Here is a 14391-nt window from a genome sequence, read left to right on the forward strand (position 1 = left end):
AAGCCCTCCTCATACACGCCTCTGCAAATCAAGCACCTCCAAAAGCAGGACAGCCATGTCTTTCCGCGTCTCTATACCTGAGGTTTTCAGGTGTGAAGGCTCGGTTCAGGTCGGTGTCCACGTATCGGGTGCGTCTCTCCACCGCCCTGGGGTTGGTGATGAACGCCTGGGTCTCCAGCCCCTTCCTGCGGATCTCGGCGCCGTCCTTCAGCCACAGCTGGACCAGCGTCACGCCGGACATCTCGTTCCCGTGGGTGCCGCCGAAGATCGCCACTCTCCGGGCCTCGTCCAGGAGGCAGGTGACACGGCCGCCGGAGGAGGACATCTTGGGTGTGGGTGGGTCGGCGCAAAGTTGGACGGTGCTGGTTTTGTTGTTGTTGTTGTTGTTGTCGGAGCTGTGCCCTCCTCCTACTGGGAGTCCATGGTTCAGTGCGCGGTTCTTCTCCTTGTGTTGTGGGCTGGCAACTTGGCTCCGGTCCCTCCTACTGTGCGCGGCGGTGCCTTGAGTGGATTACCCCCCAAAGAAAAGTAGTGCAGCAAAGTTGTTTTATTTCCTTCAGGAATACTGGACTGTTCCAGGGAAGTGGAGGTTTATTCTTTCTAAAATTCCAGCTAATACCAAGTAGGTGGAAGTTTATTTCCTCTAAAATTCCAGGTCATTCCAGGGAAGTGGACCTTTTTTTTTGTCTAAAATTCCAGGTGATTCCAGGTAAGTGGAAGTTTATTTTTACTAAAATTCCAGGTAATTCCAGATAAGTGGACGTGTTTTTTGTCTAAAATTCCAGGCGATTCCAGGTAAGTGGAAGTGTATTTTTACTAAAATTCCAGGTGATTCCAGGTAAGTGGAAGTGTATTTTTACTAAAATTCCAGGTGATTCCAGGTAAGTGGAAGTTTATTTTTTACTAAAGTTCCAAGTAATTTGTGGTAAGTGGAGGTTTATTTTTGTAAAATTCCAGGTGATTCCAGGTAAGTGGAAGTTTATTTTTTCTAAAACCTGTCTTTCGGGTTGGGAGGATTTGAGAGAAACAGTAAAGGCTGAGGTCCTGGAGGCCAGATCCATCTCCACCATACTCGTTTGTCTTACTCCAAGAGTTTCCTGACATGGCCCGGGGCTACTAGGGTTGGACCGGGGCTACTAGGGTTGGCCCGGGGCTACTAGGGTTGGACCGGGGCTACTAGGGTTGGACCGGGGCTACTAGGGTTGGACCGGGGCTACTAGGGTTGGACCGGGGCTACTAGGGTTGGCTCGGGGCTACTAGGGTTGGCTCGGGGCTACTAGGGTTGGACCGGGGCTATTAGGGTTGGACCGGGGCTATTAGGGTTGGCCCGGGGCTACTAGGGTTGGACCGGGGCTATTAGGGTTGGACCGGGGCTATTAGGGTTGGCCCGGGGCTACTAGGGTTGGACCGGGGCTACTAGGGTTGGACCGGGGCTATTAGGGTTGGCCCGGGGCTACTAGGGTTGGCCCGGGGCTACTAGGGTTGGCCCGGGGCTACTAGGGTTGGACCGGGGCTACCTGGGTTGGCCCGGGGCTACTAGGGACGGACCAAGTCCGCTGTGGCCAGGGTTGGGGCCATATGCTCAGGAGGCCCACTTTCTGCACGGGGGTTTACCGGATCCTCCACAGTGGGTAATGATTGTTTGTTGTTACTGTATCTGAGTACATCTTTGAAGTATGTGTACTGAAGTATACTCAGTTAAGAGGCTTTCGATATGTATTTTTATATGATATACTTTTAACTCTTCACTGTTTTACCCTGTTATTACATCTCTTTTCACTTTTTTTTTTTTTTTAATTCAATCAGGGACGGGATCTAACAAATCACTGATTAAGGATTGCTCATCAATGGTTCATTGGGTCCAGATCCTGATCAATTACTTTGACTATACTATTTATTTAGAACATTGTAATTGGGATATGGATAGCACTCTTTTACAGAAAACAGTACTTGCCTTTCATACATATTTTAAGTACATTTGACTATTTCTTTCATTTAGGGTTTGTCTGGGTTGTGTGTGTGTGTGTGAGGAAACTGGGTGAAACGTCAATGTGGAAGAGTGTGCTCCGCCAATCTCCACTGTATAAATAAAATAAACAATAAAAATGGATTCAGCTGTATCTACACCAATTGCACACATATATATCACAAAAGAAAGGGAATATTTGAATGAAAATATTAACAATTTCTTCTCTCCAAATCATCCCTCAGACCGAATTGGGCCTCATTGTGTTCAATGTTTGCCAAGGGTTCCGTGTCAGCATCGCAAGCGCTGACGCGGCTTTTCTTTTTGATTTTTTGTCTGTCGCTGTCAAAACCATTGAGACACTGAGAGGGAAGGTCTGCTCCCGTCTGCTTTGTTTTAGGGCCCTTTTCCACTGTGTCATCAACGAGGAAGGAACCGCTTTTCCGCTGCCGTTTCTGCGCAGGTGAGGTGATCCCCGCTGCCTCACAGGGCGGGTTTTCAATCATTCTCTTCTGTTTCTTTGTCAGACATTTTGTCGTCTTGTCCGACGAATGAGCAAATGGTCTTTCTCTTCTTTTTCTTACACATCACTGCGTTTTCATTTACAATTCTGGCCTTTTGAGGGAAGGGTCTACCCTGATTTTTCTCTTCCCGTGTAACTTCATGATCATCACTTTTTGACAAACACCGCTCCTTTTTCCTTTTTCTGGGTTTCAATACATCCTGTAATCGGGACACAGCACTTCCTGTAGCGTGACGGCCGTCTTCTGCCTTGCTGGACCATGAGGGTCCCTCAAAAATATCACTGTGTTCTAGGGCCGGCCTGTTTTTTGCACTGGATCCAATTTCATGGCTATACTGGGATGCCAAAGGCTGTGCTCTGCTACCACCAGGCTGTTCAGAAGTCTGCTTTCCAAACTCTGTGCTTTCTTCATTCCTTGATGTTTCAGAGTGGTTCATAATGTCAGGTTCCCTCGTCGCATGCTGACCAGGACCCATCTGTTCTCCTAACAAAACGTTGTTTCCTGGTGAGACTGGAGCTGAATCCTCAGGTATCGTCCGCCGATTGTTGACGGAAGCCGACTCCCTCTGTGGCCCTTTGACCCTTTTCAACTTGAGGCTTGAACTTGAGTTTCCTTTTTGTTGGGACAGTGGAGTGTACCAGCTCTGAGGGCACTTTGCTTTTGATGAAGTTGCAAATTGTTTCCTTTCCTGTAGGGGGGTATAAAATGATATTTCAGTTATTTAGCACTACCGCTATATACGTCTGAGATCGGGTTTAAAATTGTTCAAAGAAAGATGATATATTCTGAGGGTTTTTGTGATATACGCACCACAACTTCAATGTCTTCATCTTCAGATGTTTCATCCTTTCTTTAACATAAAATGTTTTTTGATAATCAATTACAGGTAAAACATCAATACAGGGCTCAAACAGAAAAGGACATCACAAGTTTAAAAAAATGTTGTTTATTATACTCACTCTGTCAATGGAGACAGATCCTCGTCCTCGATATAAATACTCGGTAAGGGCGAGACCGCAACTCCTTCACCTCGTTTCAACCATTTCCAGGCCTCGACACATCGAAGGAAGCCTCCAAGCGCAAATCTCTGTTAACCAGGGGGTGTTTCAAGGTCAGTGAGTTATAGTGGGGTGTGTATTTGGGAAAAATATGATGCACCGCATCTATATACTATACATACACGTATACTGATTGTTTGCCAACATAGGCACTGAATGTGTTATAGAGCAGCAACTTTACCCCGAGACTCGCATCCCGCTGGCGGGTTAAATGAAAGACACTCGTCTTCCTTTTTCGTCTCGAAGAAATGGCATCGTCAGGATCCTGCGGAAGAAGACCACCTGAGTGCGCCCGGAAGCCGTGCTTCTGCGTCCTCCGTCCGCGAGTCTTGGTCTTTGACACTGCTGATGCCTGTGATGGAGAGCACCGGCTGTCACTTTCACTCTGAAGGTGTTGGCTGGGGGAGAAGGGTTCTGATCTCTTCAATGTCCTCACCGCCTCTAGTGTAGGGCCCTGAGTGATGAACAGACTGTCCCCTGAATCGCTGTGGAGGTTCAATATCATAACACAGTAAAAATTATGATGGTGTAAGTGCTCAGGGCTAATGGTAACAGTGTACAGCATATATTGAACACAACATAGATGGTCATCTCATATATATATATATCTGGGCTGATGATTCTTACCTTTCTGACTCCATGGGGTCAGTGGTCGCGGAGTGGCACATTTTGCTGGAGCTTTCCATTCGTCAAAGAACATGGAGAAGCCCTTTACCTGGTGTGGGGTCTCAGAGAGGACCTGGACGGGCTGCTCCGACACAACCCCACCGCCGTCACGGAAAAAAAGCACAACCGGAGGCGGTTCCAGGGGTCGGGGTGCTTCTCGTACCTTAACGCCGCTTCCCCGCGGGTCTTCTGAGCGTGTCCTCGTCGCTCTTACCAAAAACAACAACAACCCCAAAGCAGAACCGAGAGGCACGTAAACACGCGGCGGTAAACCAGGAAGTGATTGTAGAAATGGGGCGTGGTCGGGAACGGGCTGAACGATAGACGCCTGACCAAAGGCTAGCGTGATGTCATTACATATGCGAGTTGTTCATTGTTACGTCAGTGTGATAAAGAAAAGCGAAAAACAATATTTGCATTTGAAGGTTTCGCTGAGGAAAAAACAAAAAACGCGTAAATCGCAACGTCATCGGATTGCGACAAGGACTCCAGCTCTGACCAATCGGCGTCCTTAGACCCATGTGGCATTACATTGAGTTCGGACCAAGAAAGAAAATTGTGACCTCCTACTAAAGTGCAAAGCAACGGCCATTTAAGCCGGTAAATCAAAGTCAGAATTAAGAGGTAGATCGTTCGGGGCCGACTCTTACTGAGATAAAAACAGAGGTGACCTGACAGCAACATGGCGGCACACACGGTTAACTTAACGGTTACTACAGTTCCTTTCGCAGGTGTTTCTTTTCTTGGAAAACTCATCTAACTTGATCTACACGACCCCGTAGACGTGTCTGTTGTGTTGACAGGTATTCTGTACAATGTACAAGCTTGAGAAAGACACAAATGAACTCGGCACGTTGAGCTTGGAAGTAAGTCACAACTCAGACTTCCAGATTTCCGTTTTACTCGAACGCTGCTTAGAAATGAGGAGTCAACCTTTGAGCTCCGTAGGGCGGAGAGGTTCACAGTTGAACAGAATGGAACTAAGCAGCAAAACCGAGAAAGTCCAGCTGCATACCCCAGGTTTAGAGGAACTATGCAATGGTAAGGGCTTGCGCGGTTCATTATATATTTACAAAAGAAAAATAAATATGTAGTGCATTGACTGTCATGCGAAGGCCAATGTAATAACACGGAACATGCTTTCTTCCGCAGTTTTACAGTCTGGGTTAAACAACAACTTTTCTGAAGCGCACGTCAGTGTTGTGGAGTGTCCGGATCTGACAGGAGAGCCCTTCCGCTTTCCTGTCAAAGGTATGCAAATAAATGAAGATATTAGGGCAGCTCCATAAAGTCCGTGCACTAACCCTAACCAGCATGTGCAAACTCCAAAACTCTTGAAGAACACAAAACTTCTATCAAGTAATGAAAGCATTTCACCTTTTAATCCAGACACACACAAAATTACTTTACACACACACAAATGACACAAAATGACTATACCGATCAGCCACAACATTAAAACCAGTGACAGGTGCAGTTAATAACATGGATCATCTGGTTACAGTGTCACCTGTCACGGGCTGGGATGTATGAAGAACAGAAGAAGAACAACCTTTTTTTGTCCTACAACACACCACACTACAACACATGCTTGCGCACACACATGCGCAAGCATCCATGCTTTGGATGGTGGCCGGTGAAATGAGGCCTCTGCATTTAACCATCCTGGCTTGTCCTTCCTCCGGGGCCACAGCCAGGAGCAGTGGGCAGCATACGTGGACGCGCCCGGGGACCAGGTGATAAGTGTCCATCGCTGGTCAGACGATGATGGGTGCATGTTTTTGGTGGAGGTCCTTACTGACGTGAGGTGGAGGAAACCCCATGTGAGCACGGGGAGAACATGCAAACTCCACACAGAAAGGCTCCTGTTTGGGAGATAACCCACCGGAGCACGGTGCCAACAGCGCCCCAGGCGGGAATCAAACCCAGGACCTTCTTGCTGTGAGGCAGCAGTGCAATGCACTGCGCCACCGTGCCACAAAATGAGGAATGCTTCACGAATTTGCGTGTCATCCTTGCGCAGGGGCCATGCTAATCTTCTCTGTATCGTTCCAATTTTAGTATATGTCCCACCGAAGTGGGACATATACGGCAGCAAGTGAAAAGTCAGTTGTTGCAGTTGATGTGTTGAAGCAGGAAAAATGGACAAGGGTAAGGATCTGAGCCACTTTGACAAATTGTGATGCTAGACGACTGCGTCAGAGCATCTCCAAAACTGCAGGTCTTGTTCCCGGTATGCAGTGGTTTGTACCTACCAAAAGTTGTGCGAGGAAGGACAACCAGTGAACCGGCGTCAGGGTCATAGGCACCCAAGGCTCATTGATGCACATGGGGAGCCAAGTCTAATCTGTCCGGTCCAATCCCACGGAAGAGTTACTGTAGGACAATTCTCTGAAAAAGTGAATGGTGCTATAATAGAAAAGCACTGAGTCGCTCACACAGGCCCCACTGCCTTACTGTACTGCAAGTTACTATATCCTCACTTTATTCACATGCACTTTACTGCACATATCTGTATATGGCCTATCCCATATACATCACTATTTCCTTCTATTTTTTACCCAAACTTTGTATTATGTTTTTGAGTCTTATTTTATTTTATTTATATTATTCTATTCACTAAGTGCATTACGTTTTAGGAATCAGTTAGTTTCAGTTAGTTGCTAGGTAGGAATTAGGTTAGCTGTTATGTTCAATTTAGTAACTATTGTGCAGAATCTCCGGGTGTGTTGCAAAGACATTTCACTGCATATACAGTATGTATGAAAGTATGTATGTGTATGTGACAAATAAACCTCTTGAATCTTGAAGGTGTCAGAACACACAGTGCATCACAGCTTGATGCGTATTGGGCTGTGTAGCCGCAGACCAGTCAGAGTGTCCATGCTGACCCCTGTCCACAAGTGTTAACCACCCCCAGAGTGAAGGCTTGGTGGAGCGATTAAAAAAAACGCTGAAAAATACGATTCATAATTTGTGCATGACGATAGCCGTGATTGGGACAAGTGGTTGGACCGTCTGTTGTTTGTGGAGGGGGAGGTTACCTGGGCCTCCACGGGATTTTCTCCCTTTTAACTCCTTTTAAGCAGGAGACCCTGAGGCGTGCTAGACCTGATTAAATGCTCGCTGGCCAAATGTAGAAAATGGAAATCATAAAAACACAGCCAGATGCTTCGTCTCTCTCTTCCTCGCCCATGGTCCAGCTTGCATGTCTTGCAACTTCCCGCACACACTGCCTCACTGAACGACAAACTACACATTAAAGAAAACTGCCTGCCCCGAGTTTAGCCAATCAGCGTGTCAGCATTTGCAGACTGCGGCTTAACCGCGCCCCTCGGTCTGCCACAGACAGACTCTCTGGAGTCAAGCTACGTGGGGACAATGAATGTATAGTCAAACGGTTCCCCAAACTTTGAAGACAATGCCTAGCAGGGATCATAAAGCAAACCCTCATAACACGTCATGACACGCCACCCCGTCTGGTCGTGCACCCCTCTCTTTGACCATGTGGTACAATAGCTTGAAAGTGTGGTCAGCAGCCACACCTGACCTGAATCTGACCTGAATCTAAGTAACAGGGGATGGTAGCTCAGGAGGTAGAGCTGGTGGTCTAGTGATCCAAAGGTTGCTGGTTGGATCCCAGGCTCCTCCTGCTAGCATGCTGTAGTGTCCTTGAGCAAGACACTTAACCCCTCATTGCTCCTGATGGCTGCGTCCGTCGGTGTTTGAACAATTGTAAGTCGCTTTGGATAAAAGCGTCTGCTAAATGACTAAAAATGTAAATGTAAATGTAACTGCGATCAGAGTGGCTGCATACCTGTTGCTCGTTGGTTGGTCCAACAAGCAACAGGTAAAAGCCACATCCACACACACACAGGATAGGAGCCCTGTCATGACAATCTGCTCCTGGCTAACTCTACCCAGCCTCCTCTCTACAATTAACTGACTAGACAACTAAATGGACAACCCCTGTCATCTGTGTCTCTGTGCCAGAGCGCCCTGAAAACGTCACTTAGGTTGCATGTGGTGGCGAAACGGCCACAAGCATCAACACAGCAGTAGTTAACAGTTCAAAACAGATATTTGCCTTCAGGAAAAACATTATCATAAAGTAGTCAGTAGTCTTCCACCACAAGTGGCACTTTACTCTTTTTCTGCAGTTCAGTGCTCAGTGAGCACCTGATCACAATTTACAAAAGTAATGTAAGTGTGATATACTTTTCATAGATAGAAATATAAATCCTGATTTGTAACGCAACTGCTTCCAATCTAGTAGAGTAAAAAGTATAATGTAGTGGAGTAAAAGTCAAAATTCTCCACAGCTGTATATACTTGGGTTGGACAAATGAAATGAACTATGTGTTATTTGTTACTTTCCACAGCTGCTCCATATGTATTTTCATTGCAGGCTTGTGTGGAAAACCTCGTATTACCGATGTTGGCGGAGTTCCTTATCTGGTCCCTCTGGTACAAAAGCACAAGGTACACTCAGCAAGTTTTATGATGGTCATATAAGTATTTTATGCTCCCTCATTTTGTATTTTGTACTACTTTTTATTTTTACCTGAGTCTGCTCTCTTCTACTATCTTTTAAGATAAGTTAAGACTTTATTAATCCCTGGGGAAAATTCAGATGTTAAAGCAGCAGAAGTTAACATAACGGTGCAAAAGTCAAAAACAGATAAAATATAACCATGAAATGAAATGTAGTTAATGACATAGATTGAGATGAAATACTTATATAATTCTACATGATTCTTGACAAAACGTAAACAAAAAATAAATACTTAAGTAAACATTACAATACTTAGTAATTATTCATTATTTATGGTTTATTATTACTTAATTATTTATTATTATTATTATTATTATTATTATTATATGATTTTAAATATTTACCTAGTTTTCCTTGTTTGCTTTGCTTGATTTTATTTTTACTATTAATGTAAAGCACTTTGAGTTGCATGTTGTGTATGAAAGGTGCGATATAAATAAAGGTTGTTATTATAACTATTGTCATCATCAGACCTACCGTTTTGTACCCGTCTCCCTTCCAGGAGTACGACATGAACGCTGTGTCCAAAGAGGTGGAGCTGCCAGGGGCCTTCATCCTTGGTGCCGGGGCCGTGTCCTCCAGAGTTGTCGGTATGAATGCAGAGGTGTGTATAATTTACACTGTGTGTATTATTATTTGTTAACCAACCAACATATCAGTTTCTTCGACAGGACAGGTGTGTGTCTAAACCAGAAAGCAGGAATACTAAGGACTTGTGTGGTGAGAGGTGTGATGAGGAGCTGTTGTGCAAAGTTGATTTAGTGGAAAATATTTTATCTGCCAAGAGGAAAACATCTGAGCATCATCAAATCAGGAAAAGGTCTCATCCATGATGACCTGCATACAGGAAACCTGTCTATACAAAGGCCAATAAATGGGAATATACAGTAGATAGATAGGTTGATAGATACTTACTTACTTTATTGCAGTGTCATAGCAGCTCAAATCAAAATCAGGCATTAATAATAAAGAGGAAAAAATAAGAAATCCAGGTCGTTTACAACCCGGATGATGGAAGAATGTGAAAATATTCAATTAACCTAACAACAGTCAACAGGAGAGTAAAATAAAAAATATAGCAATAAATATAAAACAATAATAAAAAAAAGCCCTAAATGTACATAAACCTAAACACTGTCTAGAAGATACATACATACATTTGCCATGAACAATAAGCCTGAGAAGTTAACAATAAAATAAATCGAACAATAAATAAAATAAACTGATGAACTGTAGCTCTACAGTGAGACGTCGACGCTGTGAATAATGTCGCCAACAGCTGATGCCACTGGTGCTGACGGCAGCAGAGGGAAGGCCTGCGGTGAACGGCAGCTTCTTCTCCTCCGTCCAACCCGACGGCCGGTGTCTGCAGGAGAGATACAGCGACAGGTTCCCAGACTGCCAGGTTGGGCTGCTGGCCAACCTGTACGTCTGTGAAGGGAAACCTGGGAAGGTGAGAGGAACTTCTTATTCTACGCTGAGCGGCAGAAGGTGGATTTATTTTGTCAAGTACTAATATAGTGTAGTAATGGTGTTATACTGTAGTGTAATAATACGGACATTTGTACAACTCACCGGTCGGCCTGCTTCAAAGCCTCCACCACCACCGTCCCTGTCCCCAAAAAGCCAAGAATCATCGCTCTTTATGACGGCAGACCCGTCGCTCTAACCGCTGTGGTGGGGAAGACTTTTCAACACCATGTGCTTTGTCACTGCAACTCCATCACCAACCCTCCTCCTGGACCCCCTGCAGTTCACCCACAGGTCTGTAGATGATGCTGTCTACATGGCTCTCTACCTCATTCTCCATCACCTGAGTTCTCCTTGCACCTTCGCCAGGATCCCGGTTGTGGACTTCAGCTCCACATTCAACACCATCAGCCCATCTCTTCTCAATGACAAGCTCCTCCAGCTTAACGTGCCCAACTCCACCTGCAGGAGCATCGCTGACTTCCTGACAGAGAGGAGTCAGCACGTGAAGCTGGGGAAACGTGTCTCGGACCCCCACACCATAAGCACCGGCCGCCCCCGGGCTGCGTCCTCTCCCCGCTGCTCACGGCACCAACGGGTCAAACTCCAGACACCAACCTATGAGGGTGATGATTCTGCCTACAGAGGGGAGGTGGAGCACCTGGTGCAGCCAGAACAACCTGGACCTCTGAACACAGACGTGCCACTCCCCAGTAAACACGGGGACGGTATGGGGACGGTAGCTCAGGCGGTAGAGCTGGTGGTCTAGTGATCTAAAGGTTGCTGGTTGGATCCCAGGCTCCTCCTGCTAGCATGCTGTAGTGTCCTTGAGCAAGACACTTAACCCCTAATTGCTCCTGATGGCTGCGTCCGTCGGTGTTTGAACAATTGTAAGTCGCTTTGGATAAAAGCGTCTGCTAAATGAATAAATGTAAATGTAAATGTAAACACCGTGGAGACCTTCCGTTTCCTGAGCAGCCGATCAGCATCCGCTCCGTCACCAGGAAGCAGCAGCGGATGAAATTCAACCTGCCACAGACAATGATGGTGCACCATTACACCGCCATCATTGAATGCGTCCTCACCTGCTCCATCACCGTCTGGTTCGCTGCTGCCACCGCCAAGGACAGAGAAGGTGATGGCTGCAACTTCCCTTCCCTCCAACACCCGCACACCTCCAGGTCCTGGAGGCGGGCGGGACCAAACAGGAACAAAACCTTCTGCCGGGGCAAACATTTCACAATGAAATAATCACACGGCGACACCACTGTCCCTAAAAATCATCCCTAAAAACGTTAAACGTGAACAACTTTTTTCTGTTTCTTTGTTTTTAGTTTTCTCCTCAAATGTACTAGTCATTCACTTTAAATCATGAATTTCTGTAAATAATAAATTCACAAACGTCTGTAAATCACTTTGACCTGCAAATCTTGTATGAATAAAGTTTATTATTAAGGGAGCAGGCCAAAGCCGATGAAAAGAGCGTACCTTCCACTCACAAACGTAAAATAATTACTGAACTCAATTCAAGTCCAAGGCAACAAACGTACACTCGTCACTTTCAAGTTGAAAGTTGTTCTGCTGGAGCTGTTATTCTGTCTGGAACCCATTCATTCAATGGGTCAGCACAGCTTTGCAATTTTGATCTTGCAACACAAAAGCAAATTCTTCCGCTGAAAGTTTCTGAAAACCTTTCATGCCACACCTGGCGAACTCTCACAGCACACGAGTGGTTGAATGATCAATACTGATTCCGATAATAATAATCATTTTTCTGGCCGCTTTACAGGTGATAGAGGTGCGGGCCAAAAAGCGAACCGGAGCCGAGAGCCTGGTCGGGGCCATGAGGAAGACCCTGGAAGCCCACTACCCTGAGAAGAGCTTGGCCCTCGGGGGGACCTTCATCATCCAAAAAGGGAAAGCTAAAATTCACATCATGGTAAAAGAAAAGGAGAGATGTTTGTAAGGGTTATTGATCACTGCTTTACATAGTCATTTGCTTTTGTCACGTTTAATACATGATGTTTATTTGTTTTTTTTTTGTCTTCGCTGTGGTTCCTCACATTTAGCCGCGGGAGTTTTCCTCCTGTCCCCTGAACACCAACGAAGAAGTCAACAACTGGCTGCGACACTTTGAGGTCAGCGCTCCGCTCATCTGCCAGTCGGTCCTCGTCTCCAGAGACCCTGTGAGTAGAGCTTTCACACACACAGGTCAATTCATTACACAATGTCCGTTATTGACCAAGAGGACATTTACATAATCAATTGACGTGTTTTTAAGTAAGTGTCACAGTGTCTCAACGGTGTAAAGTAGAAAGAATAAAGTAATTGATAACAATTAGTAATATAAATGTAAGAAGAGTAGCTAAGTAACATATTCGAATAAAATAAAATACAAAACATGAAGTAAATAATATAACAATTAAAAACTTAATTAACGTAGCAAACTGGCAGCAGCAACCTACAATAATCATACACATCTTATTGCTGTTTTTATTATTTTTTTCTGTTTTTTTTGTTTTGTTTTTTTCATTCTGTTTATGGGCATTTTTAAATGATTCTTCAATGGTTTCTCAAGGTGAGCTTTATTGAGGGATTGATTGATTGATTGATCGATCGATCGATCGATCACTCACGCCGGTGTTTAAAATTGAGTGATTCTTCACCGTCACCAGGGTCTGGACCTGCGGGTGGAGCACACCCACTGCTTCAGCCATCATGGAGAAGGCGGACATTACTATATCGACACCACCCCTGACACAGTGGAGTACCTGGGATACTTCCTGCCCGCAGAGCTGGTGTACCGCATCGACCGGCCCGGGGAGACGCACAACGTGGGGCGAGACTGAGGAGGGGAACAAAAGCCCTTCACTTATTTCTGTTATTTACTTGTTATTCACAAGTAATAGATGAGCTCTTTGTAGGGTTTGATATGAACATAATCAAGACCATTATTTTGCTCCTGGCTGCCCCCTGGAGCAGGATGCTGGGATGGGAGAATATGCAGAAGTCACGTTTCACGTCACCACTCCTTACATGATTAAGTGCATCAGCACCGGAGACCAATGAGTGATTCTTCTTCTTCTGCTCCTTCTTCACACATGAAATACCTGTTGTATGGATCTTTTTTATTTTCCAATTGTGCTGCATTGTTGTAATAAAACAAAAGATCAAATTTCCCTAAAACAATTTTTTTTTCTCAAACCGTGTTGTTCTTAGTGGTGATGGTTTTCTTTTCCCTGTTACTCAGAGCTTTAAACATGCGCAAGCGAGATATTTCACATACTTGTGCAATAAATGAATGAGCAACCGGTAACATTGAGTCCAACTTAAACGTAAAGAAAAATAATTCTCAATCAATCAAATAAATGTTGAAGCAGAATGCCAGCAGAAAACATTTTAATACATTTTGCATTTTTAACTATTTAAAAAGTACATTTATTTCCTAAAGACCCTGCACGGTTAAGGATCACTTTATAAAACATGAATCCTTACAAAGATTTAGATCAAATACCATTAAAATGCATTTGACATAGAAACCCAAAAATCAACACCTTCTGTGCAGTTCATGGGGGAATAGAAAAAAGACAACAATAGTAAAGATAACGACAGTAAAAAAAAACGGACAATAATCCTATGATTTATCGTATACAGTATATTAATATATATCATCTGTGTGTTTATTGTAACTTTGATAACTAGTTGTATGATCAACAATCATACTATTTATATACACTATATAGATATAGCTTAGATAAATAGAAACTATAATGTCTAGATAGTATGATGGGTTTATTATGATGAGATAGAGAGATCAGAACACGTTATTAATCCCCAGGGGAAAAGCAGGTGTTACAGCGGCAGAAGTTCACATGACAGTGGAAGCCATTCAAATAAATGTACACCAATAAACCGACGTTAACAGGGAGCAGGTCTATCATAGCTAGGTTTGTACCTCAGGGATTTCCGTAGAGCGGGGTTGGACCGCTCGGGGTCACGTCATGTGAGCCGCGGTGCGTTCTGGGAGATAGAGGGAAAAAAAGGAGCAAATAAAAATGCATGTTAACACGTAGCGTTTGGTCATGTTAACGCGCAGTATTTTTAGGTGTTAAAGAAGCGATATAGACTGGCGTCGTCAGACCGATTCACAAA

General features: G+C 44.7%; 3 protein-coding genes across 3 annotated transcripts in view; 1 reads left to right on the top strand and 2 right to left on the bottom strand.

The window, feature by feature from the left end:
* aspa (aspartoacylase) overlaps positions 1-735 on the bottom strand; it is a 10883-nt gene extending 10148 nt beyond the window's left edge. Inside the window, exon 1 of the mRNA XM_080013146.1 lies at positions 78-735. Within this exon, the coding sequence (XP_079869272.1) occupies positions 78-325 (248 nt within the window). The 5' untranslated portion in view covers positions 326-735. The remainder of the gene's footprint in view (positions 1-77) is intronic.
* Positions 736-2230: 1495 nt separating this feature from the next.
* LOC307240046 (uncharacterized protein) lies at positions 2231-4216 on the bottom strand (the record flags this gene model as incomplete). Its single annotated transcript, XM_080013621.1, has 6 exons — positions 2231-3178; positions 3301-3340; positions 3450-3577; positions 3730-3900; positions 3985-4033; positions 4176-4216. 6 exons carry the CDS (start codon positions 4214-4216, stop codon positions 2465-2467), a joined length of 1143 nt encoding a protein of 380 aa, XP_079869747.1. The 3' UTR covers positions 2231-2464.
* A 788-nt stretch (positions 4217-5004) lies between these two features.
* cUnh11orf54 (chromosome Un C11orf54 homolog) lies at positions 5005-13422 on the top strand. The gene is made up of 8 exons (XM_080013914.1): positions 5005-5255; positions 5367-5465; positions 8623-8696; positions 9272-9373; positions 10049-10222; positions 12029-12178; positions 12309-12425; positions 12915-13422. Exons 1-8 carry the CDS (start codon positions 5030-5032, stop codon positions 13086-13088), a joined length of 1116 nt encoding a protein of 371 aa, XP_079870040.1. The 5' UTR covers positions 5005-5029; the 3' UTR covers positions 13089-13422.
* Positions 13423-14391: the final 969 nt, after the last annotated feature.

This window comes from Zeus faber, assembly GCF_960531495.2.
Source record: "Zeus faber genome assembly, chromosome: 14".
Classification (NCBI taxonomy): Eukaryota; Metazoa; Chordata; class Actinopteri; order Zeiformes; family Zeidae; genus Zeus; species Zeus faber.

Bases quoted from the DNA above. Each gene is read 5' to 3' on its own strand.
- cUnh11orf54 (XM_080013914.1), top strand. From the start codon at position 5,030: ATGTACAAGCTTGAGAAAGACACAAATGAACTCGGCACGTTGAGCTTG. The intron at 12,179-12,308 runs GTAAAAGAAAAG...CCTCACATTTAG, and splicing joins AAGCTAAAATTCACATCATG to CCGCGGGAGTTTTCCTCCTG. The intron at 12,426-12,914 runs GTGAGTAGAGCT...CACCGTCACCAG, and splicing joins TCCTCGTCTCCAGAGACCCT to GGTCTGGACCTGCGGGTGGA.